The following is a 26842-nucleotide window of genomic DNA, read 5'->3' as shown; positions in this document are numbered from 1 at the left end:
ACTCGGTGGTAGTTTTATGGTCGATAATTTAACGACACTCATGTGTCAGTCGACTGATAAATGGAAAGCTGTCAGCGAAGCGTCAGTATTCATAATGACCAAACTGAGATCTTTTAAATAGACTAGGCGTCCGTTAGTTTGCGCAATAGAGAAGGCTTAAATGTCTTGTCCCTCACACAAAGTAATACTTAGCCGGTGGTTCCATGGGAGAGTCTTGAGTTGGGAGTAGGTTAGGTCTAGCGGATTAAATTTTCGCAATCTGGCTTTCGATGCTTCCCCCTACTATGAAAAAAAAAAAACAAAAAAAGTGAAGTTCGATGGAGATATACGATGGCATTGACATAGTTCAGCGAATTAAAAGACAGCGGCTACGCTGGCTAGGTCATGTTGTCCGGATGGATGAAAGCACTCCAGCTCTGAAAGTATTCGACGCAGTACCGGTGGAAGCAAAGGAATAGGAAGACCTCCACTCCATTGGAAAGACCATATCTTATAGATATCTTACCGGATGCTGACTGAAGATGCTGTTTAGAAGAAGATGCGGTAGAAACAAGCCAGCACTTCCCGCTTGACTGTCCCGCTTTTGGGAGGTCCAGACTCAGACACTTGGGGGCGCATACCTTTGGACCCCCACCGTACTGGCGGGTGTTGAAGTTAAGCGTCTGTGTAACTTTATATTGGCTACAAAGCGCTTCGGCAATCTGTAAGTCCGAATGCAGGAGTTTTAATTTAATGGCATCACAAAGGACTAATTTGTTAGTCTAGGTGGGATCATCGATCAGCCATTTTTACCTAACCTACCCAACCATTATTTAATTATTGCATATATTTTTTTCAATGTGTGAAACTTGGTATCTAAATATTCTCAAACGCATACGTTCTTTTCTATTTTTATACTCTCGCAACAATGTTGCTAAGGAGAGTATTATAGTTTTGTTCACATAACGGTTGTTTGTAAGTCCTAAAACTAAAAGAGTCAGATATAGGGTTATATATACCAAAGTGATCAGGGTGACGAGTAGAGTCGAAATCCGGATGTCTGTCTGTCCGTCCGTCTGTCCGTCCGTCTGTCCGTCCGTCTGTCCGTCTGTCCGTCCGTCCGTGCAAGCTGTAACTTGAGTAAAAATTGAGATATCATGATGAAACTTGGTACACGTATTTCTTGGCTCTATAAGAAGGTTAAGTTCGAAGATGGGCAAAATCGGCCCACCGCCACGCCCACAAAATGGCGGAAACCGAAAACCTATAAAGTGTCATAACTAAGCCATAAATAGAGATATTAAAGTGGAATTTGGCACATAGGATCGCATTAGGGAGGGGCATATTTGGACGTAATTTTTTGGAAAAGTGGGCGTGGCCCCGCCCCCTACTAAGTTTTTTGTATATATCTCGGAAACTACTATAGCTACATATGTCAACCAAATTCTGTAGAGTCGCTTCCTTCAGGTATTTCCATATACAGTTCAAAAATGGAAGAAATCGGATAATAACCACGCCCACCTCCCATACAAAGGTTATGTTGAAAATCACTAAAAGTCCGTTAACCGACTAACAAAAAACGTCAGAAACACTAAATTTTACGGAAAAAATGGCAGAAGAAAGCTGCACCCAGTCCTTTTTTAAAAATTGAAAATGGGCGTGGCCTCGCCCACTTATGGACCAAAAACCATATCTCAGGAACTACTAGACCGATTTCAATGAAATTCGGTATATAATATTTTCTTAACACCCTGATGACACGTACGAAATATGGGTGAAATCGGTTCACAACCACGGCTTCTTCCAATATAACGCTATTTCGAATTCCATCTGATGCCTTCTCTGTATACATAATATATACATTAGGAACCAATGATGATAGCGGAATAAAACTTTACAAAAATACGGTATTTGGAAAATATATAAATGACGTATAATGAAATCTCGATTATCACTTTATCATGCGAGAGTATAAAATGTTCGGTGACACCCGAACTTAGCCCTTCCTTACTTGTTAGTATTATATTTCTTTATGTTATCAATTTTTTTGATAAGAGGTGACAGTCTTCGAGCTTTTTTATGAAAGTGTCAGATCGTTACATCACATCAATCAATCAACTTTTTATATTGTATCATATTAATATGTATAGTGCAAAACCGGCTGATTTTTGCTAAGCCTAAGCTTTCGTTGCAGTCGATTAAAATGAAATTAATACAGCTCTTCTTTTCCATTTCAGACATTCCAATTGATATGTCAATTCCAATTCAGTCGAACTTTCAGTTCAAAGTTTGAAGTAAATTGTTAGACTAAAATAAATGTATGAAAGTTTAACGAACCCCAAATCCACTCTAAAGGTTTTATGCAAATCTCTTAATAGAGTATCAAAGAAACCCTAGATGACAATGTTGATTTATTCGAATATAAAATGAATTTATAAATAAAGGAAAATATTGTTAACGTATTCAAATTCATTTTAATAATACTCTTTTTGGCGGAAACTAAATCTGTTTAGATGACCATTCTTTCGAAATACGAGTTACACTTGTAAAGTTTCCTACCTACGTTGGGTACCATGGATCACTCGTGGCCCGGTGGGATTCTCAGCCTCATTTGTGAATAAAAACTTGTAGTTTTCATATGTCAGAGTTACGAAGGTAAACATGTTTTAAGCCCCCTAATATATTTCAGGAGCAATTGCTTTATTGCTCCGATATTATCCAATTCAATAAGAACGTTGGTAGCTTCAACCTTGTGATCCCTGCCGGGTGTATTAATGTGCCCAGGGGAAAATTTATGTTTTCAATCTCACTATAAAGGATTTACGACACTATTGCTATCTCACATATGAATTTGAATTTTTCAGTGACAGCTATTCCTCTGAGTTTCTTCTTTTTGGGTGTTCTGTTATTCTATACACCTTACTATACCGCTTTGTTTACTCCCCTTTCTTCGGGTTTGATGGATCATAAAAGCTTTTGGTGAGCGAGGTATGATTTGAATGGTCAGGGTTGAAGTGGAAGTATAATCTAATAACGCATAGCCTATTCAAACTCAAACATACATATACATATACTATACAGATGTAACTGAGAATGATTTTGGCATGTAAATCCTACAAACATGGCATACAAACACCTCCATAGCTACATGTGAATGTATGCTATCGACAAAATATGATAAACCGAAAACGAAAAAAATCCCAATATGCTTGGTAAAAATGCGATCGAATAGAGGAAATAGAGAAGGAATTTTCAATTGAAGTCTGTATGGCTTAACTCTTTTTGCGGTGGTTGCCGTGATTTTCCAATGGCATAGTTTTGTGACTCATCTGATATATACTTCCATAGCCAGAAGCAATAAAATACTGAGTTGGTTGAAGAGAAAATGAAAAACATGAAACATTATAACGAGCTTTGTTAACAATTTCTTTATATATGTACATACATATATGTAAATATACTGTAATAGTTATTTTTTGCTTTCTTGAACTGTATTACGATTCTAAACAACGGATGGATTCAATGAGAATTTTTTCTTTTTTTTACTTTGGAAGTTTTTCGAAAAAACCGTTTACTCAGTTTTTGCAAAAATATGTGATAATCGTGTAAAATCGAAGAGGAAATAGCTAAAGTTAAAATTAAAGGCACAAATATTCAGGGATTTTTTTCTCAAATAAAAAAACATGTTCATATGTCCGTAAAGAAAAAAGTTAAAAATGAAACCTTAAAGCACATATGTGGAGGACGTAAGTATCACTGAAACTGCAGTATGCCTGAGAACCACCAAGTAATGACATTACAACAAATAACCATAAAAATAACTGAAAACCGCTTAAATTTTATATTTCTTCATTACAGTATGAATTTAAAGAATGTACATATGTGGATATTATATGTATCGGGTGATTTTTTTGAGGTTAGGATTTTCATGCATTAGTATTTGACAGATCACGTGGGATTTCAGACATGGTGTCAAAGAGAAAGATGCTCAGTATGCTTTGACATTTCATCATGAATAGACTTACTAACGAGCAACGCTTGCAAATCATTGAATTTTATTACCAAAATCAGTGTTCGGTTCGAAATGTGTTTCGCGCTTTACGTCCGATTTATGGTCTACATAATCGACCAAGTGAGCAAACAATTAATGCGATTGTGACCAAGTTTCGCACTCAGTTTACTTTATTGGACATTAAACCAACCACACGAATGCGTACAGTGCGTACAGAAGAGAATATTGCGTCTGTTTCTGAGAGTGTGGCTGAAGACCGTGAAATGTCGATTCGTCGCCGTTCGCAGCAATTGGGTTTGTGTTATTCGACCACATGGAAGATTTTACGCAAAGATCTTGGTGTAAAACCGTATAAAATACAGCTCGTGCAAGAACTGAAGCCGAACGATCTGCCACAACGTCGAATTTTCAGTGAATGGGCCCTAGAAAAGTTGGCAGAAAATCCGCTTTTTTATCGACAAATTTTGTTCAGCGATGAGGCTCATTTCTGGTTGAATGGCTACGTAAATAAGAAAAATTGCCGCATTTGGGGTGAAGAGCAACCAGAAGCCGTTCAAGAACTGCCCATGCATCCCGAAAAATGCACTGTTTGGTGTGGTTTGTACGCTGGTGGAATCATTGGACCGTATTTTTTCAAAGATGCTGTTGGACGCAACGTTACGGTGAATGGCGATCGCTATCGTTCGATGCTAACAAACTTTTTGTTGCCAAAAATGGAAGAACTGAACTTGGTTGACATGTGGTTTCAACAAGATGGCGCTACATGCCACACAGCTCGCGATTCTATGGTCATTTTGAGGGAAAACTTCAGAGAACAATTCATCTCAAGAAATGGACCCGTAAGTTGGTCACCAAGATCATGCGATTTAACGCCTTTAGACTATTTTTTGTGGGGCTACGTCAAGTCTAAAGTCTACAGAAATAAGCCAGCAACTATTCCAGCTTTGGAAGACAACATTTCCGAAGAAATTCGGGCTATTCCGGCCGAAATGCTCGAAAAAGTTGCCCAAAATTGGACTTTCCGAATGGACCACCTAAGACGCAGCCGCGGTCAACATTTAAATGAAATTATCTTCAAAAAGTAAATGTCATGAACCAATCTAACGTTTCAAATAAAGAACCGATGAGATTTTGCAAATTTTATGCGTTTTTTTTTTAAAAAAAGTTATCAAGCTCTTAAAAAATCACCCGATATATACATTAGCTCTGATTATAGCTCTGGTTTATTAGAGTTGTTGGAGTTTGTGGGCTACTCCTGTCGCCATTCGAAAAGTCCAAATTTGCAAATTTGATAAGAAAGCAACACAGGTTAAAGAAAGGTTACGTCTAAAAATATTGTTTTAATATGTGTTGTTTAGAAAATTTAATCAAATATACTAAATCTCAGAAAAAAATATTTTTATAAGAATTATAAACTCTTAAAAATTTAATATGGTGAATTTAGTTGAAGAGGGAACGCGACGCATTTACAGACAAAAAGAAAGAGGCCGAAATGCGTGAGTATGAGGCTTTAGATCTGGCAAATCAGCAACCGACCAGATATTCACATGCGCCAGTTTTTGGAAAAGACCCGTGAAAGAAGAATCGACACACACCACCTCTTCGTCGATTTCAAAGCTGCTTTCGACAGCACGAAAAGGAGCTGCCCTTATGCCGCGATGTCTGAATTTGGTATCCCGCAAAACTAATACGGCTGTGTAAACTGACCGTCAGGATCGGAAAGGACCTCTTCGAGCCGTTCGATACAAAACGAGGTTTCAGACTAGGCGACTCCCTATCATGCGACTTCTTCAACCTGCTTCTGGAGAAAATAATTCGAGCTGCAGAACTAAATAGAGCAGGTACCATCTTCTATAAGAGTGTACAGCTGCTGGCGTATGCCGATGATATTGATATCATCGGCCACAACACCCGCGCCGTTAGTTCTGCTTTCTCCAGGCTGGACAAGGATGCAAAAGAAATGGGTCTGGCAGTAAACGAGGGCAAGACGAAATATCTCCTGTCATCAAACAAACAGTCGTCGCACTCGCGACTTGGTTCTCATGTCACTGTTGACAGTCATAACTTTGAAGTTGTAGATAATTTCGTCTATCTTGGAACCAGCGTAAACACCACCAACAATGTCAGCCTGGAAATCCAACGCAGGATAGCTCTTGCCAACCGGTGCTACTTCCGATTGAGTTGAAAAGTAAAGTCCTCTCTGGACGAACAAAAGCCAAACTCTATAGGTCACTCATAATTCCCGTCCTGCTAAATGGTGCAGAGGCTTGGACGATGACAACAACTAATGAGGCGACGTTGCAAGTTTTCGAAAGAAATGTCTGCGAAAGTGTTATGGACCCTTGCGCGTTGGCCACAGCGAATATCGCATTCGATAGAACGATGAGCTGTACGACATATACGATGACATTGGCAGAGTTCAGTGAATTAAAAGACAGCGACTACGCTGGCTAGGTCATGTCGTCCGAATGGACGAAACACTCCAGCTTTGAAAGTATTCGACGCAGTACCCGCCGGGTGAAGCAGAGGAAGAGGAAGACCTCCACTCCGTTGGAAGGACCAAGTGGAGAAGGACGTAGCAAAAAGAAGAAACGACTGGAGCGCTGTTGTTTACTCGACTATAATCGCGTAAGCTTTGTCTAAGCCAATAAAGAATAGGAACAAACGATCTAGCTTAGGAATAAAATTACTCGCATATAACAAGTAGGCGGTGTTTGCAAACAGTCGAAAAAAAATTCCATGTGCATTAAAAAGCCCCCGTGCTGACTTTTTCCAGGGAAACAAATATGCATTTTTTGAGATATCAAAGATATCACCTAATTCTCGATTTCATTTGTTATTCACACTTATTTCCGTTCTCTTTTGTCCTTTTTTACCAGGGAGCATATTTTGCGGCAGTGGTAGTCACATCTATCCTACCAATTACTTGGGTAATTGAGTGAAATATCATGCAGCTTTGACAGCATTCTAGCTGCGGTTAGTATTCTGTGACGGTAATATTTAGTTGCTTTCGTGACGCAATCTTAAGTTGTCAGCTAAATTTATTATAATGCGGGACTTATTCGGTCTGACTCAACCTTGTTATTGAGTATAGTTTTGAAGTTTTCTATGGCTCGAGAGAACTGTCAGAAAATCTAAGCAACTTAAGCTTTAGTAACCAACCTAGCTAGCTAAGAGGCATTACATATTTTCTTATTTTAAGTGTTCATAAGTCCGATTTAAATCAACACTGAAGTGACGAGAAAACTTTTCTGTTTAATATGCATAATAAGAAACATATGCCCAGTTGGATACCCATTTGCACAAAAAACCCATTTTCGTGGCAATCACTCATACCTATATTAAAATCATTAAATTGTAAGCTTAGCGCTCAAACCCTTTTCGTACCAACTCCACGTCCCTCGCTGAAGACGCATAATATTTATTTTGCCCGGGGCCATACCTACCTACTTAAAGCTACAAACGCTGCAATAATGACCCCCAGGCGCAGCGCAACAATAAACGAACTGTGAAATTTGCCAGGAAATGAAAGTCTTGAGGCGTATACGCAGTGGCTTCAACGTGGCAAGTATTGTATGTCGTATAAAATTGCGGGACGATTAAGTTTCCTTCTGAGAAATAGGTTGAATCTGATAAAACAGCAGACAGAGGATTTGAGTACCTAAGGATTTGATCGGAAATGCTACATAAAAAAATAGTTTTAGTAATAAGAACCGGATATGTACCTAGAGGTACAAATTTAAAAGATGCGTCCGTTGTGAAAAAGTCGTTAAAAATAGCAACACGAACAGTTTAAGCCTGTGACGCAAGCAAGCGCAACAGACAATTTTCTACTAAATTAATTTCTTTGGAAGTGTTTCTGTAATACCACTTTATATATACATAGTTGCTGTTGAAAGCATTAAATGGGACAATTGCAAACATTCAAACGAATATAAAACTCGAGTTAAAAGCGCCAAAGCAAGAAAAGACACTCAGTGCGGCCTGAAGACTGCAGAGTTTGTATGGCCAAGATGTCCTACTTAACCGCTTCGCCAATTTTCCGGCAATCACACATCTCTTTCATCTTTTCTTATTCTTTTCAATTTAATTTCTCCCTTCTCTTCTACACCAAAGACACGTTTTTATACAAATAGAATACTTGTCTAAATTAAACAAGTAAGGAAGGGCTAAGTTCGGGTGTCACCGAACATTTTATACTCTCGCATGATAAAGTGATAATCGAGATTTCATTATCCGTCATTTACATATTTTTCAAATACCGTATTTGTGTAAAGTTTTATTCCGCTATCATCATTGGTTCCTAATGTATATATTATACAGAGAAGGCATCAGATAGAATTCAAAATAGCGTTATATTGGAAGAAGGCGTGGTTGTTAACCGAATTCTCTCATATTTCGTACATGTCATCAGGGTGTGAAGAAAATATTATATACCGAATTTCATTGAAATCGGTTGAGTAGTTCCTGTGATATGGTTTTTGGTCCATAAGTGGGCGACGCCACGCCCATTTTCAATTTTTAATTAAAAGCCTGGGTGCAGCGGTTAACGCACTTTTAGTGATTTTCAACATAACCTTTGTAGGGGAGGTGGGCGTGGTTATTATCCGATTTCTTCTTCTTGAACTGTATATGTAAATGCCTGAAGGAACGACTCTATAGAGTGTGGTTGAATATAGCTATAGTAGTTTCCGAGATATGTACAAACAACTTAGTAGGGGGCGGGGCCACGCCCACTTTTCCAAAAAAATTACGTCCAAATTTCACTTTAACATCTTTACGTATATTTATGGCTTAGTTATGACACTTTACAGGTTTTCGGTTTTCGCCATTTTGGGGGCGTGGCAGTGGGCCGATTTTGCCCATCTTCGAATTTAGCCTTCTTATGGAGCCAAGAAATACGTGTACCAAGTTTCATCATGATGTCTCAATTTTTACTCAAGTTACAGCTTTCACGGACGGACGGACGGACAGACAGACATCCGGATTACAACTCTACTCGTCACCCTGATCACTTTGGTATATATAACCTTATATCTGACTCTTTTAGTTTTAGCAAACAACCGTTATGGGAACAAAACTATAATACTCTCCTTAGCAACTTTGTTGCGAGAGTATACAAAGTAATGTAAATGTATACTACAATTAAGGCGTACTAATTGTATTGTGTGTATTCGTAAGTATCACAGTTGATGATGACAATTAAGCGACAAGATTAATTCATGACCTGCTGTGCTGTTAGAAGCAGTCTGCGTTAAAAATTCAATTCAAGTATTTAATATACATAGCAAATGCAATGACACATAAAAAGAGCAAAAACATATATTGTCAAGAATATCTGCAGATATGAATATATATGTATATACAAATAAAATTTGTAACCATCCTTATCTCCTTCCTTTTGAGTGAATAAGCTTAGACAATAAATTAATTTAAGTGTATTGTATATATAGCTAAAGATCTCCGCTAATTACTGACTCAATGCTTCGTTAACTTGGCGTAAGAATTAACCACAAGCTGTGACTTAATTGAATAAGTTTAACTAAATCCTCTATTTGATAACAGTCTACAAGGGGCTTTGATTATAACGTCAAACCTCTAATGATTTAAACAGACTTAAGCTACTAGTATGTGCGGATTTGGAAGGATTTGAGATACACATATATATTATATTTTAAGTCGGTGGTATGCCATAACTAATTGAAATAATAACGGTAAATAAAATTTGTTTCGGAAAATTAACATCCAAGCAACTAAAACATTCTTTGTTCACTAATTAGTGTATATAAATGGGTTCAGTTACGGTTTAACTCGAAAGCTTTTTACGGTTTGTTGAAATTCGACTGTTTTTGTAAATAATAACGATAATAAATATTATTCACTCTCAATGCCGATGAATGCTCTCAAGTGACCTTATCTTTCTTACCTCTCCTAAGTTCTATAAACCTGAAGTGAAACTCTTCTCTTGTTTTCAGAGTCTTTTGTTTTGCGTGAAAAGAGTTGGGAGCGTACCTGAAAGTCTATCACTTCAAACAGTGCTCTTTTTATTATTCTTATCGCTTCGAGTTCTAAAAAGTTTACTTAGGCTCCCAAAAAACTGCTCAAATAGACCTGTTTCTTACCAGTGCATTTTTTCCATGTAATTATGAAATATACTTTGTCGACTAATTTTACGACTGCAGGATCATTATTATTCTCTTAAGTACTCACTATGGTAGGTAATCTTGGAAGCAGTTGAGCTAATTTAGTCAGACTCCAAAAAAGCCAGAAGCAATGAAGAAATAATTGTTTAAACTCACCACACTACTTTGGAATCTGGTTTCTTTGATATTTAATTCAGTTGAACCGCTTTGTTATTATTTTTCTTATCTTTCAAATCGTTAACGAATGATTTCCACTAATCTTTAATGATTATTTGCAGTTAAGGACGGAAGGGAAACAGCAAGAAACAGAGGAAAGAGGAAAAAATTGCAGCGGAGACAAAGGGCGGGAGCGGAAATTGGGATGAAATAGTTTTTAAACCTTTCCAATGGTTTCGCTTTAAGCGTTGATTTTTTTTTTTTTGAGCTTACAATTTCAAACGGTTGGGTGTCATTCTATGAGGACACAAAAATACATATATAGCTACGCACAAGCCAGGAACTCGGTAAAAGGACGAATGATGTTTGTCACAATGCCAAGGAAGAAAATATAAATTTCAAAAACTAAAATATAAAAACTAGCAGCAGGAACCAAGAAAAGGTTAAAAAGTCGTACTGCAACTGGAAAGATGTGTATAGCAAGAAAGCTCAGCACGAAACCAACAATAGGGGAGGGCGAAGTGAAGAAGGGGTATAAAACTGCTAGAAGAAAATGTATCTAAACGACATTGAAGGCAGTAATCACGGCAGCTTTGGCTAGGTGATTTTTGACTTCGTAATTTGTACGGTTCAGCAATAAGCAAGCGCAAAGAAATGCAAGCAAGGAAAGGAACCCAACAAAAAATGTAAGAAGTAGGGACAATACAACGGTTAAGAGACTCGATGAAAGGTGTCTCACGAAGTTCTGATAATTTTTGCAACACTTGACGGGTAAAATAAGAGGCAGTAAAGCAGTTGAGCGGCTATTTTTATTATTATTATTACCAAATTGATTATTTTTGACGAGACGCCCCCTAAACTTTTAGTTTTCCATCTAAAAAAAATATCAGACCATAAAAAAATTTTCATAATAAACCTTGCCCCAAACACGATACATTTCCCATTGAAATTACATGATTTTGCCACTTTTCCCGAATATTTTTTTTCTCTGGAACTTTCTCGTTTGTGAATAAGAAAGTCATATTCACAGAATCTTAATTACAAAAAAAGAGATTTTTCGTTATACTCACTCCTCTAAAAGTTATTCAAGGTTAAAGTTAACTTCTGATTAATTTCTGGAATTTTCGAACTTATACGGCAAAATTGAATTTTTTTTGTAAAATTCAAAAGTTTGCAAATCAAATCAATTTTAAACCATTTGAGTACATCAGATTTCCTTTGTTAAACATTCCGAGGTTACATTTGAATATTTTTTTTGATGTGCCAATCTAAAACGCATCACCTGATAATTGTGCTTCTAGTTGTTTTTGTATACTGCACAATGGTCTGACCCAAACAACGGTAGAAAATGAGTCACCTGATCATGATGATGCCAGATAGGGAGCGTGTACCTGGATAATGCTGATGCCAAATTGCACAGTATAAATTAAATGAACTTATTATTAATCGTTAACAACATGTGATTAATTACTCTTCATGTTTCAGAGAAATTATATTTTTTAGAATAAATAGAATAAACAATTCAATTTGCCGTAAAAGTTCGAAAATTCCAGAAATTAATCAGAAGTTAACTGTAACCTAGAATAACTTTTAAAGGAGTGAGTATAACGAAAAATTGTCCAGACTTTTTTTGTAAAGCATTCAATTCTGTACAAGAATATGACTTTTTTATTCCTACAAACGAGAAAGTTCCAGAGAAAAAAAAATATTCGTAAAAAGTGGCAAAATCCCATGTAATTTCAATGGGAAATGTATCGTGTTTGGGGCAAGGTTTATTATGAAAATTAAGGACTTTTTATGGTCTGATATCTTTTTTTAGATGGAAAACTAAAAGTTTAGGGGGCGTCTCGTCAAAAATAATCAATTTGGTAAATAGCGGACACCCTAATGTATATATTAATGAACATTATGTTGAGCTGAGTCGATTTAGCCATGTCCGTATGTCTGTCAGTCTGTCCGTCTGCATATATGTATACGAACTAGTCTCTCAGTTTATAAGATATCGTTTTGAAATTTTGCAACGTCATTTTCTCTTCAAGAAGCTGCTTATTTGTCGGAACTGCCGAGATCGGACCACTATAACATATAGCTGCCATACAAACTGAACGATCGGAATCAAGTTCTTGTATGAAAAACTTTCACATTTGACAATGTATCTTCACAAAAGTTGGCACAGGTTATTTTCTAAGATAATAATGTAATATACGAAGAAATTGTTGACATCGGCTTACTAAAGCATATAGAAATTTGGTACAGATTTTTTTCTAAGGAAAAACTCGAAGAAATTGTTCAGATCGGAATCATATAGCTGTGAATAATCGGAATCGAATGGAAAACTTTCATTTGACAAGATATATCTTCACGAAATTTGGTATAGATTTTTTTCTAAGGCAAAAATCAAATTTTCGAAGAAATTGATCAGATCGGTTAACTGTAGCTTATGTATGAAGAGCTTGATAAGCTGGCCGACAGAGGTAATGCTCGAAAATTCTACGAAAAAATGCGGCGGCTTATAGAAGGTTTCAAGACCGGTTCCTGTAAAACCCCCAAAGGTAATCTAGTCTCCGATGCCCAGAGCATACTTAAATTATGGAGGGAACACTTCTCCAGCCTGCTGAATGGCAGTGAACACACAACACCAGGAGAAGGAGAACCCGATTCCCCAATCGATGACGATGGAGCAGACGTTCCATTGCCCGACCATGAAGAAGTTCGAATACTTATAAGGAGCATGCATCAGCTTCTTTGTGGAATATGGTCGGACGAAAGCATGCCCAACGATTGCTCTGCCCAATCCACAAAAGAGGAAACTCCACAATTTGTGCCAATTACCGTGGGATAAGTCTCCTCAACATCAAATGTAAGGTTCTATCGAGATTATTGTGTGAAAGATTAAAGCACAACATCAACAGACTGATTGGACCTTATCAGTGTGGCAAATCAACAACCGACCAGATATTCACTATGCGCCAAATCTTGGAAAAGACCCGTGAAAGGAGAATCGACACACACCACCTCTTTGTCGATTTCAAAGCTGCTTTCGACAGCACGAAAAGAAGCTGCCTTTATGCCGCGATGTCTGAATTTGGTATTCCCGCAAAACTAATACGGCTGTGTAAACTGACATTGAGTAACACCAAAAGCTCCGTCAGGATCGGGAAGGATCTCTCCGAGCCGTTCGATACCAAACGAGGTTTCAGACAAGGCGACTCCGTATCGTGCGACTTCTTCCACCAGCTGCTGGAGAATATAATTTGAGCTGCAGAACTTAATCGAACAGGTACAATATTTTATAAGGTTGCATGCTGGCGTATGCCGATGATATTGATATCATCGGCCTCAACACCCGCGCCGTTAGTTCTGCTTTCTCCAGACTGGACAAGGAAGCAATGCAAATGGGTCTGGCAGTGAACGAGGGCAAGACGAAATATCTCCAGTCATCAAACAAACAGTCGTCGCACTCGCGACTTGGCTCTCATGTCACTGTTGACAGTCATAACTTCGAAGTTGTACATAATTTCGTCTATCTTGGAACCAACGTAAACACCACTCACAATGTCTGCTTGGAAATCCAACGCAGGATTGCTCTTGCCAACAGTTGCTACTTTGGACTGAGCAGGCAATTGAGAATCAAAGTCCTTTCTCGACGAACAAAAACTAAACTCCATAAGTCACTCATAATTGCCGTCCTGCTATATGGTGCAGAGGCCTGGACGATGACAACAGCTGATGAGTCGACGTTGCGAGTTTTAGAGAGAAAAGTTCTGCGAAAGATTTATGGCCACGGCGAATATAGCATTCGATGGAACGATGAGCTGTATGAGATATATGACGACATTGACAAGTTCAACGAATTAAAAAAACAGCGGCTACGCTGGCTAGGTCATGTTGTCCGGATGGACGAAAACACTCCAGCTCTGAAAATATTCGACGCAGTACCTGCCGGGGGAAGCAGAGGAAGAGGAAGACCTCCACTCCGTTGGAAGGACCAGGTGGAGAAGGACCTGGTTTCGCTTGGAATATCCAATTGGCGCCACGTAGTGAAAAGAAGTAACGACTGGCGCGCTGTTGTAAACTGGGCTATTATCGCAGTAAGTAAAGAAGAAGAAGAATCCATGCCAAAGGTAATAATATTATCTCCGAAAAAATTGGTATATCAAATATTATCTCCATACAAAAAATAGTTCTAAAAGAAATATCGGTATATTACTCGGTAGCAGTTAACGTTTTTTCTTGTTCTCGTTTGTAATTGCGCGAATGTTGCAACCCTCAAACTGCACCGTCACGAAGCATCCGCATGCTCTCGAACCCTATCTGGCGCTGCGTTGTGCCCATCCACATTTGTTGAAAGCGTCATCAAGACAAACTGCAATTCAACTCTTCGAATCCAACAGCCATTTAAACGCCGGAAAACAACAACAAAAAGTATTCAGAGTCACATTATCAACAAACATCACTCGTCATGTTGAAGTGATAGCAACAGAGTCAATGCTTTGGCGTCATCGAGATAAACCATTTTCATTTCAAGCATCGTGTTGGAAGTACATTTCAGCTACGCACTGTGAGCTATAAAGTACGAAAATTGTGAACTTAAATTTTTTATGTTTTGTAATTTTAAAAGCTGTATGTCTTTATACCTTTAAATAATAAATAAAAACTAAAATCCATATCTAAAATGGATGGATGGTCAATTAGTCTTTCGGTCTCATTTATAATTTTATTAATGTTTCTATGTACATATTTATATTAACTTCACTTACCGTAGATCTCCAAACGTCGGTTTCATTAAAATGTTTTAAGGCACTTTTTTGGTATACTACAAACAAATGTTAACTCAAGGGATTATATTAAATTAATTTACCGAGTTACTAAGTAAATCAATTTCAGTATCAATGTACACTTGTTTAATTGTCAAACTCATTTTTTAGAGAATATTATGAGATTGAAAATGAGGTGTAATATTTACAATTAAATTATTTATTAAAAAATTATGTGTTCACTATTTTTTTACTTTTAGATTACCTTCATACAATTCCAGATATTCACCAACATAATCGTGAACATGCCAGAAGTTCAGTTTTAAGTGAGTCTTTTTTTTATGACACTATTGTGCAAGAAATTGAATTTTCATATAATATTACTTTGAGAGAATTTGAAAGTCTTCAACGCCAAAGTTAGAATTTTGGACACCACCGACTAAAACCGCAACAACAACGTCATCGGTTGAGCTTATCAGTTGTAGTTTCAAGCTTTCCAATCACAACCACATTTGTTGGTGTTACATGTATAGTAAGAGCATGTAAGCAAAGCACCAAAGAGGCAGAGCTGCGCAGCCAACGCAACCCGGACTAAAATACTAGAATAGCGTTGACGGCCTTTGTAAAGTTTTAGTAAATATTTGTGCCGCTAATCTTGTTACTATACGTTTTAGTATCTGTGCATTGGGGAATTCGAATGCGCTAAACTTTGATGATGACTTTGCGTATCCTCTCCTGCATAACATCAAAATGCAAGTTATGCAAAATACTCGCCCGTCGTTTGCCCCGGCAGCCGCGAGCAACAACGAAGTGTTAACAATCCATCCAGAGCGCTAATGCATAAGTAAAGCGTGGAAAGTAGTAGTAGCTTTCGTAACTTCAAAACTAAAGACGATGTGTGATCTGCAGGGACACAAATTTGGTATTAGTGTCATTTACAAAAGAATAATAACCCCAACGCTTTTAGGGGTGATATGTGGGAATTTAAAATACGCTTAAGAATGTGAAAAGAATGCCATGTATTAAATTTTGTCGAAATCGGTTGGACGGGCACCGAAATATGGGATTTCACTAAAAAGTTGGCGGTGCCACGCCCATCGTCCCAATTCCATACCGGCTCCCATAAAACTTTTTTTTAATTTTTAATGGTACCGTTATATGGGAAGTGAGCGGAATTATACTCCGATTTCATCCATTTTCACACAATCGGTATGGGTTCTTATTACTTACTGGGATTCTCTATACCAAATTACAGTTTTATATCTTAATTTAGCGCTTAGTTATGGCACTTCATAGGTTTTCGGTTAATGGCGATTTGTGGGCGTGACAGTGATCTGATTACGCCCACCTACGAACTAGTAAAGGCGAACGCGCGTACCAAGTTTCATCAAAATATCTCAATTTACAGCTTGCACGTACGGACGGACGGACGTGTGGACAGACAGACAGTCATCCGGATTTCAACTTTTCTCGCCACCCTGGTTATTTATATAAATATAACCCTATATATATCTCGTTTAGTTTTAGGTGATACCTGTTATATGAACAAGACTATAATACTCCGTAGCAACTGGTTGCAGGAGTATAACAAGTAAGGAAGGATAAGTTCGGGTGCAACCGGACATTTTATACTTTTCCAACTTGCAAGAATCAAAGCCAGGGATATACCAAAGAAACGAAATCCAAGCAAATTTTGTATACATATATAACTAATACACCGAATCTTTATAAATATAGTATATGGGAGTTGAGGTAGTACGGACCCAATTGTATCTATTTTTCCCAATACTCCAAACGATGATTAGTCTGCAAAAATCTCATAATGCTCTTCAAGCTCCTGGGGACTGAATATTTTTAGACCACGGTACCTATAGTTTTGATCTAAAATGTCGGTCAATGTTAGATATACTTATATAACTGAAATTAAGGGAAAATACTTCAATACAATTTGTACGTAGGTTGCTATATATATTTCTAGCCTAATAATGTAAATAGGCATATTTATCAACGAAAATGTTTTTGTCGATTGCTGTTTTGTTTCGGGCTCATACGCATAGATCCAAGATTCGTCACCTGTGACGATCTTATAAACGTTTTTTGAAGCACCGCGATCGCGATTTCTTTACACCAATCAATCCACACGAGATTTTAGATTTTAGTTCATCGATGCACTCTTGTCGTGATAATCCACGTCGAAAGTTGTGAAAAATGATCGCACGAAAATGTTCACGAGTTAATTCTATTTTTTGGCCGAGATGAATTTTTTAATTCCCTGTAAATAAAACAATTCACGATTAAATGACAAAACGTTCTGAGTGATGTTATGCTAAAAATGCTAAAAAATGTCAAACTTTCCAATGAAAATGTCAGATTGCACCTGGCAACACTTAGTGTTGCCCTAGGCCAGAATATATATAGCAGCCCTCGTATAGTATGTCTGTTAAAAATGGCCCTCTTAATAGTTAATATAAATTATAGCCCTCCAAATACTTAATATAAAGATTTTTGATCTTCGGAGTGACTTTGTACCGCATATATCGGCCAATATATGAGTTATCCCAATAAAAATAAGAGAGTGTGTGTTACTCAAAACAGTATATCTTTGTGCTTAAAATAGATAAATTTGAGCGAAAACTTTGCCTAGCCCCTATATAACTAATATCACGATTTTCGAATATCCGTCTGACTTTATTCTATATGATTGGTGTTACCCCTTAAAGCATTTCTCTAGCTTTAGTGCTTCCAAGTTGCAAGAGTATAATATGTTCAGTTCCACCCGAACTTCGCCTTTCCTTGTTTTCCATTTACCACTTCTGTAAAATGAATTTAGGAAACTCAAATAAAATCGTTCACAAACACAACACAAACGCACCCTTTTCCTCTTATAGCTCTATCGGCTATGATAACATATGTACATAACATAACATATAACATATAACGTATACGTATGTATGTAAATGTAGGTGTATGTGGCTTTCCGACAACGAAAATAGTGGCGGAGCTCCCGATATACAATAAAGTGAAATTGAGTTTCGGGATTGCCCCTAGTTATATGAGGTACATAATTTCCTGAGCCTAAGGGCTAAATCGTTCCACTATAACGAGGCTACAAGCTTGACAACCCATGAAAATGTCACTTTATTAGGAATAACTTTCGATAACTGAGTCAACATGGAAAGACCACCTAGGTCATCGGATTCGATTCCGATTGACTAGTTGAAAACGAACATTCGATGCGTATTTTGCAAACCAATATAATATTGGCTGCTTCAATTCTGTATTTATTTATTTTCGGAGGCGAAGAAGCATCTCCTCTCAAAGCAGGCAAAAGCAAGTAGGCTCAAACTCAATTATTTTGACTGTTACGCTCTGATTTCATACATACTCGAATTTTTAAATAAGGAAGGAAAGTGATATTCAACCTACAAAAGAATCCAAATGCTATAAATGTTTTCGATATAGAAAAAGAAAACTTGAGCAGTTAAAGCGACAGTGAAGAGTGAATAAATCTTTCTTAAAATTTTTAACGATGTCGGGATTGGTATAAAATATTTTTCTTGAGTATTTAAAAATGCGCATAAAGTGTATGGTATATAGTATATGTATATAGAACTTGGGAATTTTTTCTGGGTGTATGTTTAAGTGTTTCCCGCGAATTGAAAATTCTACTTGAACGCCAACACACAACATTCAATTAGAGCGTATAAATATTTTTTCAAAATGCTACCAGTGCAATTTCCGGCTTTTGCTACACCGGCAGTCCAATACGTAGGTATGTATGTGCATATGAATTTATTGCTCTGGTTTTTTAGAGTTGTTTGGGTTCGTAGGTTACTGCAATCATTCTTACCAGCAGTTTGCCAACTCAATGAACTGTCTCATTGACAGGGAAACTTCGGGTTTACCTATTATATGCTCATCAACTTTTCTTTACCTTGATCCGTCCTACACAGCTTTCTTTAAGGGCCTGCCGCTATTTTGTTTGGTTTCTTTCAAGTGCAAATGTTTTGACTTGCTCTTATCTATCTTCAATTCGGATATTTTGAAAGTTCGAATTGCCATTGATTTGTTATAGTCGTGGATAAAATCGCGCAATATACTATATAGTGCCTAACAGTTTTTGTTAGATTGGAAAAATACAAATTTGATTAGTATAGCTAAATATTTAATTAAAAGTGTATATTTAATTGGATAAACGAAGCAATACGATAAATTCATATACCAAACCAGATGTATCAACAAAGTTTTTCAAAAGATTCTTCAGGAAGTTGAATTCTGCAAATTTGATAAGAAAGCAACAGCTTAAAAACCAGTACATCTACTTAAGTAGATCAAACGCGTGAGAGGTTGAGTAAGCTAACATATAAAAATATTGTTTTAATACATGCCATATGGAAAAGTAATATAAAAATTGCAAACACATTCCTATGATAAGGATATTAGATTAAAATGGTTTAACATATGTATCTGAAAAGTGAAAATATTGTTAAAAGAATTATCACCTCTAAAAAATTTAAATTCTAATTTTTGTTTATATTTGTTTATTCATAAATATTTCTGAAGCTTTGATTTTTATCTCCTTAGATTACAGTACAAATAGTAAGCATTTAGTTTCGGAATCTCATTCCATTCCAGCTCTGAAAGTTTTCGACACAATACCCGCCGGGGAAGCAGCAGAAGAGGAAGACCTCCACTCCGTTGAAAGGACCAGGTGGAGAAGGACCTCGCTTCGCTTGAAATGTCTAATTGGCGCCTCATAGTAAAAAAGGAGAACCGACTGGCTTGCTGTTGTTAACTGGGCTATAACCGCCTAAACGGTGTCTACGCAGAAGAAGAGGCAAACAATATACCGGAGGCCAATATCTTCCAATTATTTAATTGAATTCAACTTATGTATTCACATGCATATAAGTTCATTTAATTCTTACTTTAATTAGTCATACGCCGCCTTGTCGCAAAAGGCCACTGTGCTCGTATTAATTGTTTATCTATCCAAGCAGAAGCAACAGTGGCAACAGCAACAACATCATTAGACAAAAATAATAATAAGAAATTAAATGGCATAACACGCTATATTCCGTTAGCTGACAATTTACCAATACACTCGCTTATAATGAAAACAATAGATCCGAAAACACGGACAATGCAACAACCAAGCAAAATTTGGCATACAAGCGTCTGGGGGAAATGCGAAATCAAAAATAATTCGATCAAGTGCGTACGCAGCTTGTAAGAGCCCACAAAATTACTCACATATTTTTTATTTGTGTCAAAAATGCAAGAAATATCACAAGCTTTTGGAAGATTGGGAACATGTGTACAAATAAAATTTCAGGTATCGAAAGTCTCGGCTTAATGTAATATGTTTGGCTGGGAGAAGCAATTTTGGAAACTCTGACCTTCCCAAATGAATTAATATCAAACGAAATTACTATGTCTCTAAGCAACGATTATACGAACGTGTTTGATATGATTTCCTTGTGAAGATTTTTATTTAGCCCGCTTGTTGTTGAGAAATGTGAGTATTTGAAAATTTGTCTGTAAATTTATCGAATATAAGCAAAATAGGTCTATATAACAGGATATTTTATGCTTGAACGAATTAAGGCTATATAATAGGATAAAAAGATCTTTGCGAAGCTGTTTATCTTGACTTTGATTGGTGAGTTTGAGTAGCAGCCGATATGGTATAGTGATCGGATATCGGCGGTTCCAGCAACTGAGCAGCTTATTGGTAGGGAAAGGACTTGTGTAATTTCAGATCGATATCTCAAAAATTAAAAGAATAGTTAACGTATTTAGAGACAAAAGGACATGGCTAGATTGACTCAACTCGCACGCTGATAATTTATTTACCTGCATATGTATGTATACTTTACAGGGTATCTGCTTTTCATTCATGTTACAAACTTACTGGGTATAAAGTCTATATGAGTATACACTGAAATCATAAGTCCACAGCCATCATTCTCGCAGCACAGTCGCATCTACCATCACAAGAAGCGTTGAACTTCATCTTTCGTTTCACTCTTTAGACGAATGTCCATAGAAGAACAAAGACAGTTCGCCATCCACAGAGTAAACGCTAGTTGTACCGAAGATGTGCGCAAAGAAAATTAAACTCACGTGGCTGGCCTAATAAAACCACGCGCTGGGTTTTTTCACAACAAAAGAGAGCCGAAAAACTGAAACTCAGAACGGCAGAAATAAAACAAAACCAATAATGCAAGTATTAATTGAAGAGCGAAAAAAGCGAGGCAAAGAAAGGAAAAAGGCCACACATGCACATAAATGTGTATGCCAATGAGTATGTGCATAATGAAAACCTTGGCACACTCACGTAGCTGGCCAAGAAGTAAAAATAATCGACCATGGCGTATACGTAACATGCTGTGGTGTTGGGTATGTATGCAGATGTGTTTGCCTATTCACTTGCACGAAAGTTTTTTTAATTGCTTTGGCGGAAATTCCTCAGACATGGTTGATATTTCTATAAAATAATAGGACGTAATCCCAGTTGCATAACTATATACAGAATCAAACATTGTCACAAACATAGGGTGGACGCAGAAGACATACATAATTTAATTATTCTTGCTACAATACCCAGCTTGTATTCTGGTTTAGAGCTTGGTAAGTAAGGATGCAAAGGATGTCACCTTTTTGCTTTGGCCTTTGTTATGATACAAAAAAAAAACAATAACCTTATCTACAAGAAGCGTTACAAAGTAAACAGAAATCTAGCGCCCCCTGGTGGCGCCATCTATATGTCGACTAATGCGTTAGAATTTGCTATTTTTATCGATTGTCCAGTGAAAATTTCATGATATTTCATTGATTGGAAGTGAAGTTATTGCTCTTTATGTGTCAGTATTTTTGTGTTATTAAATTTTGTTTTAAATTGGTTAAACTTTTACCGAAACATTTCAATTGATGAAACAAGTTTATGGCGATGATTGCCTATCCGTAGGAGAGTGCTCGAGTTGTTTCAACGTTTTCAAAGTGGTCGTGAGGACATAAATGACGATCAACATGTGGGCCAATCAAAATCCGTGATCACCGGAAATTCTATCGAAACTGTGCGTGAATTCAGCCAAAATCATCATTGAAATACGTGGAAATGAAATTGAACATCTCCAAAACATCGATTTATCGCATTTTGGTCGAACATTTGGGCTTGGACTGACGACCAAAAATTGCTCGAAATTAAACATTCGAAGGATGATTATTTGACCAAAAATCACATTTTAACCATTAACCACACCCCGTTTTCACTAGATATGGCACCGTGCGGAAAAGTGCATTTGCCTATGAAAGGAAAGGCAACAAGCTTAAACACTTGTTCGACAGGCTTTTGGGCCGTGCAAAAAGCTGTATTGAAGAAGAAGGGTACTATTTTGAATAAAATAAATAGATTTTGCCGATAAAACCATTTGTTTTTTTAAGTCCTGTTTACTTTGGATCGCACCTTGTAGTTCATATATTAGAAATTAATTTTATTTTTCAAATTTAGTCCATATTGCTTTTTGCGCACTACTTATAGCTGTTTTTCGCTCAGATTTTAAAACTTAATCTCTAATGGGGCATTTGTAGAGTAGCTGTAACTAATATTTTTCAGATCCAGTAAAGATTAATGTAAACCTTTAGTCAACTTTTGAGGTATGATGTCTAGATGACAGGACCCTGATCAGACGAAAATCCAAGTGAGCGGAGCTGAATTTATTACCCTATTTTTGGTAATTCGTCAAACTACGACTAAGTTTCTCATAATCGAGGTAACCTACTTATACAATTATAAGTGCTGGCAAAATTGGCCTTAGTTAAACAGAAATATATCTCGACCAACATACCTCTAAGAAATCTACCTTATTCGACAACAAGCATGAATATTCTCCTTAAGAGAAAGTTTTTGAAAAGATCGGTCATGTCATTAATTGGAATTGCAGTTCCTATTGAATCAACTAATTCATAAGTATTTTATTCGGAGAGTTCGGATTTTTAACCACGAACTCACTTTCACTTATGTACTAAAGAGTGCCTCTTCAAGATCTTACATTTCTAAAGACTTTATGAAATACCGTGTTTTAATTTTAAATAATGAAGACATTTCATTAAAACCTCAGATGGGTGAAACCATTGTTCATTTTAAGTAAAAGTAGTTATGTTGTTGTTAAGAAATAAAGAAATAAAGTTACTCTATGAAATCTAATGTGGATTTAAAGATCGTCGGAACTCTGCTTGACGGGCAATGTTTTCTTACCACAGTAGGCAAAGAAGCGAATGTCCAAAAAATCAACGTAGCCACAACAGCGGTTTTAAAAAATACCGAGGACTATACTACCTACATAATCTCACATCAATATGTTGGCATTGGCTAAAAGAAAAACACTTCCAACTTAGTTGCTGCACTTCTTGTTGAAAGCACCAGAAACTGAGTTCTTTAACACAATTTAGACACCACTTGCCTTCACTCGAACTGAAACAGTAAGGAATCGTTGAACAGAATAAACAGATCCAGATATGTTGTTATCCATGGTGTCATCAAGCACAACAATGAACGTTGAAATAACGAATGGCGGTTGGAATTACGCTGCAATATTCGTCAGTTGATATGCTTGGCTATGTTATGTAACTACGCTGCTTTATGTGCTAAGAAATTGTGCATACTACCAAGGAGAACAACAAATGATTTACACCTACATCGAAGCAAATGCAACAGAGTTATATTGCGTAAGCGTCGCAATGCATAGTTGGCACACTTCTGGATACATTCGTACATACTACGAGGATGTAAATACAGACGAGCTTGATGGCGTGGGGGGATTTAAGAACTCAATTGTCACCAAAAATACAAAGAATTAGTTAACGCAATACGTCAAAGCTGACGTGTACTAATACAGAGCCTTTGAAGAAACGCATGTCGAAGGCAAAGCGTCAATGTCAATGTCAGTGTGTGCAAACACTCGACAAATAATGGAATTACTACTGTATCACTGGAGTTCTAACCAGCGTTACTAGAGCTCTTACGTTCGTCGCTTGTAGCATATATAAAAGTAGTGAACGAGAAAGAAGCCACTTCTGGGGTTACAGTCGTGTGCTAATATGGTTTGTAAGCGGAACATTGACGAAATGCAGCGGATGATGACTATTGGATCACGAGCTGCTTAGTCCGATATCGTCTAATATTTCAAATTGTAGTTCATCGCTCAGCTGGAAATAATTTAGTGTGTCGGTTACAGGTTTGACTCACAGGTTTGGAAGTTTGTTTTTTATCTAAGAATGTTTCTAAAAGTCGTTGCGATTTCATAAACCGACAAATTATTAGTTGAACAGTAGTAGCTATTGACCCCAATGGAACTTTATTTTGGAACAACTACTAGTTTGTTATGTAGATAGGAGGCTACATAATCAAATCAGTTGCAACCAAGAGATTGTTGTAGTATCGATGGGAACGGTTTGTGGCGATTGAGGAATATTGCAGGTTACATTTTCCTGAAAAATATAAAACTATGTCTATTCCGGTTACTAAAACACGAGTATCGTGGAAACGGTGGATGAAGGTTAGATTCGATAGACCGAGTACCTTTTAGCGGTCGGTTGCTTTCTCAATTACCCATTTATTCGACTTCTGAGAGACATACTTATGCATTGGTCAGACATTTGATTACCTTTCCAATTTGATTCTATACAATTATGAGTATTGTAACCATTGTAAAGATTATTAACTTATTTCTTTGTCCACATTCTCAGGAGAAACTTTCAAGCAATCTGAAAAACAGAACTAACGGCTCGGTTGTTGAGACCAATGGTATCAATATCATCAGCATATGCCAGCAGCTGTACGCTCTTACAGAAGATGGAACCTTCTCTATTTAGTTCTGCAGCTCGAATTATTTTATCCAGGAGTAGTATGAATGAAAAGGAGTCGCACTGTCTGAAACCTCGTTTGGTATCGAACAGCTCGGAAAGGTCCTTCCTGATCCTGATGAAGCTTATGGCATTGCTCTACATTATAGAAGTATATTCAAACATAGCGGCATAAAGGCAGCTCCTTTTTGTGCTATCAAAAGCAGCTTTGAACTCGACAAAGAGGTGGTTTGTGTAGATCGTCGTCACATGGTGAATATCTGGCCGGCTGTTGATTTGCCAGGTCCAAAGCTACACTGATAAGGTCCAATCAGTTTGTTGACGGTGGGCTTTAATCTCTCACACAATAATCTCAATAGAACCTTATATTTGATGTTGAGGAGACTTATCCCACGGTAGTTGGCGCAGATTGTGGAGTTTCCCTTTTTGTGGACTGGGCAGAGCGCACTTAAACACCAATCGTCGGGCATGCTTTCGTCCGACCACATTCCACAAAGAAGCTGATGCATGCTCCTTAGTTCTTCGCCGACTGATTTGATTTCTTCAGACGGGTAATTGTTATTCGAACTTCTTAATGGTCGGGCAATGAAACGTCTGCTCCATCGCTATCGATTGGGAAATTAGGTTAGCCTTTTCCTGTCGTTGTGCTTTCACTGTCCTCCAGCAGGCTGGAGAAGTGTTCCCTCCACAATTTTAGTAGGCTGTGGGCATCAGTCACTAGATCACAAGAGTATATCAAATATAGGTATAGCATTAAGCCATTTTACTTATTTTTGGCATTACTATATATTATTAATAGAAACAAATGCTCAGTAAGTTATAATAAGGTATATCATATACCATCAACAATTGATAAGGAGTAAAGTCAACCAGATGTTTGAAAATCCTGATATTAATTATATGTAATTTTATCAAAATAGCTAACATATTGCTCGATATATGAAGTGTATACTCTGAAGGAACTTCGAAAATATTTATGTAAAGTTTGTGGGGGCAAAGGGGAATATTTACGTGAACTAACTCATTTTTTACATACAGACATACTAATACCGGAAAAGGATTCTCATGCGGACTATGGTCCACATATTTGGATCTGGGTTCTTGAAAAATTATAGTCCGATTTCGACAACTTTTGAGCACAATATTAAATACCTTGAGATCTGTATTTGCGATAAGTTTTATCCAGAAACACTGCTTGGTTCTGGATTTGTACACTGGAAAGTGAAATAATCAGATAGAATTTAAAATTGTGTTATATGTATAAGAAGTAAGGATGTTTGTTGTCTGATTTTGCTCCATTTTCGCGTTGTGCTGAAGGAATGTCATGGAAGTATTTTGTACCGAATTTGGTACGCCCAAAAAGGGCCCAAAAATGGATTTTCACCGAAATGTGAGTGATGTCACCCCCATCGCCCAATTTTCATATCTCCTCCTCTATTTTACTTTATCTTGTTATGAATATATCGCTCTGTTGGTAGTTCTTAACAAAACCGTTACAAGGGAATTGAACTTGGTTATCATCCGCTTTCATCTATTTTCATGTTGTTTTGAAAGGTGCCAAATTTTTAATTCTTGTGCAAATTTGGGTGATACAGCTTCCAAATATTTTCAAACCACAGATGCCCCTCGTTATCGCAATTCGTAGTACAAAATTACTGTTCAGTATCTTATTTTGCGGCTTAGTTATGACAATTTAAAATTTTCGGTTAATAACGGTTTGTAGGCGTGGCAGTATTCCGATTATATATACTATATTTAAGATGCTGGGACTATTAAAATGATTATGCCGATGATAAACATTTTGTATCGAAAATCTAGGGTAATGAATCCTAAACTAAGACGGTCTCAGTATTTGAAAAGTTTTGAATTTTTGAAAAAAATGCTCCTGTTTCGGTGATTGTTTCAATCGCTGTAGGGTCCAATTTGTG

At 37.1% G+C, this 26842-nt stretch overlaps 1 protein-coding gene across 1 annotated transcript in view; it reads left to right on the top strand.

Moving 5' to 3' along the window:
* Positions 1–3879: 3879 nt before the first annotated feature.
* Positions 3880–26842, top strand: part of LOC126752644 (uncharacterized) — a 216203-nt gene continuing 193240 nt past the window's right edge. The window contains exon 1 of the mRNA XM_050463591.1: positions 3880–5025. Coding sequence (XP_050319548.1) covers positions 3991–5025 — 1035 coding nt within the window. The 5' untranslated portion in view covers positions 3880–3990. The remainder of the gene's footprint in view (positions 5026–26842) is intronic.

The sequence above is a fragment of the Bactrocera neohumeralis genome, chromosome 3 (genome assembly GCF_024586455.1).
Source record: "Bactrocera neohumeralis isolate Rockhampton chromosome 3, APGP_CSIRO_Bneo_wtdbg2-racon-allhic-juicebox.fasta_v2, whole genome shotgun sequence".
In the NCBI taxonomy this organism is placed as follows: domain Eukaryota; kingdom Metazoa; phylum Arthropoda; class Insecta; order Diptera; family Tephritidae; genus Bactrocera; species Bactrocera neohumeralis.
Note: the sequence above shows the minus strand (reverse complement) of the source record. Positions and strands in the feature narration are given on the sequence as shown.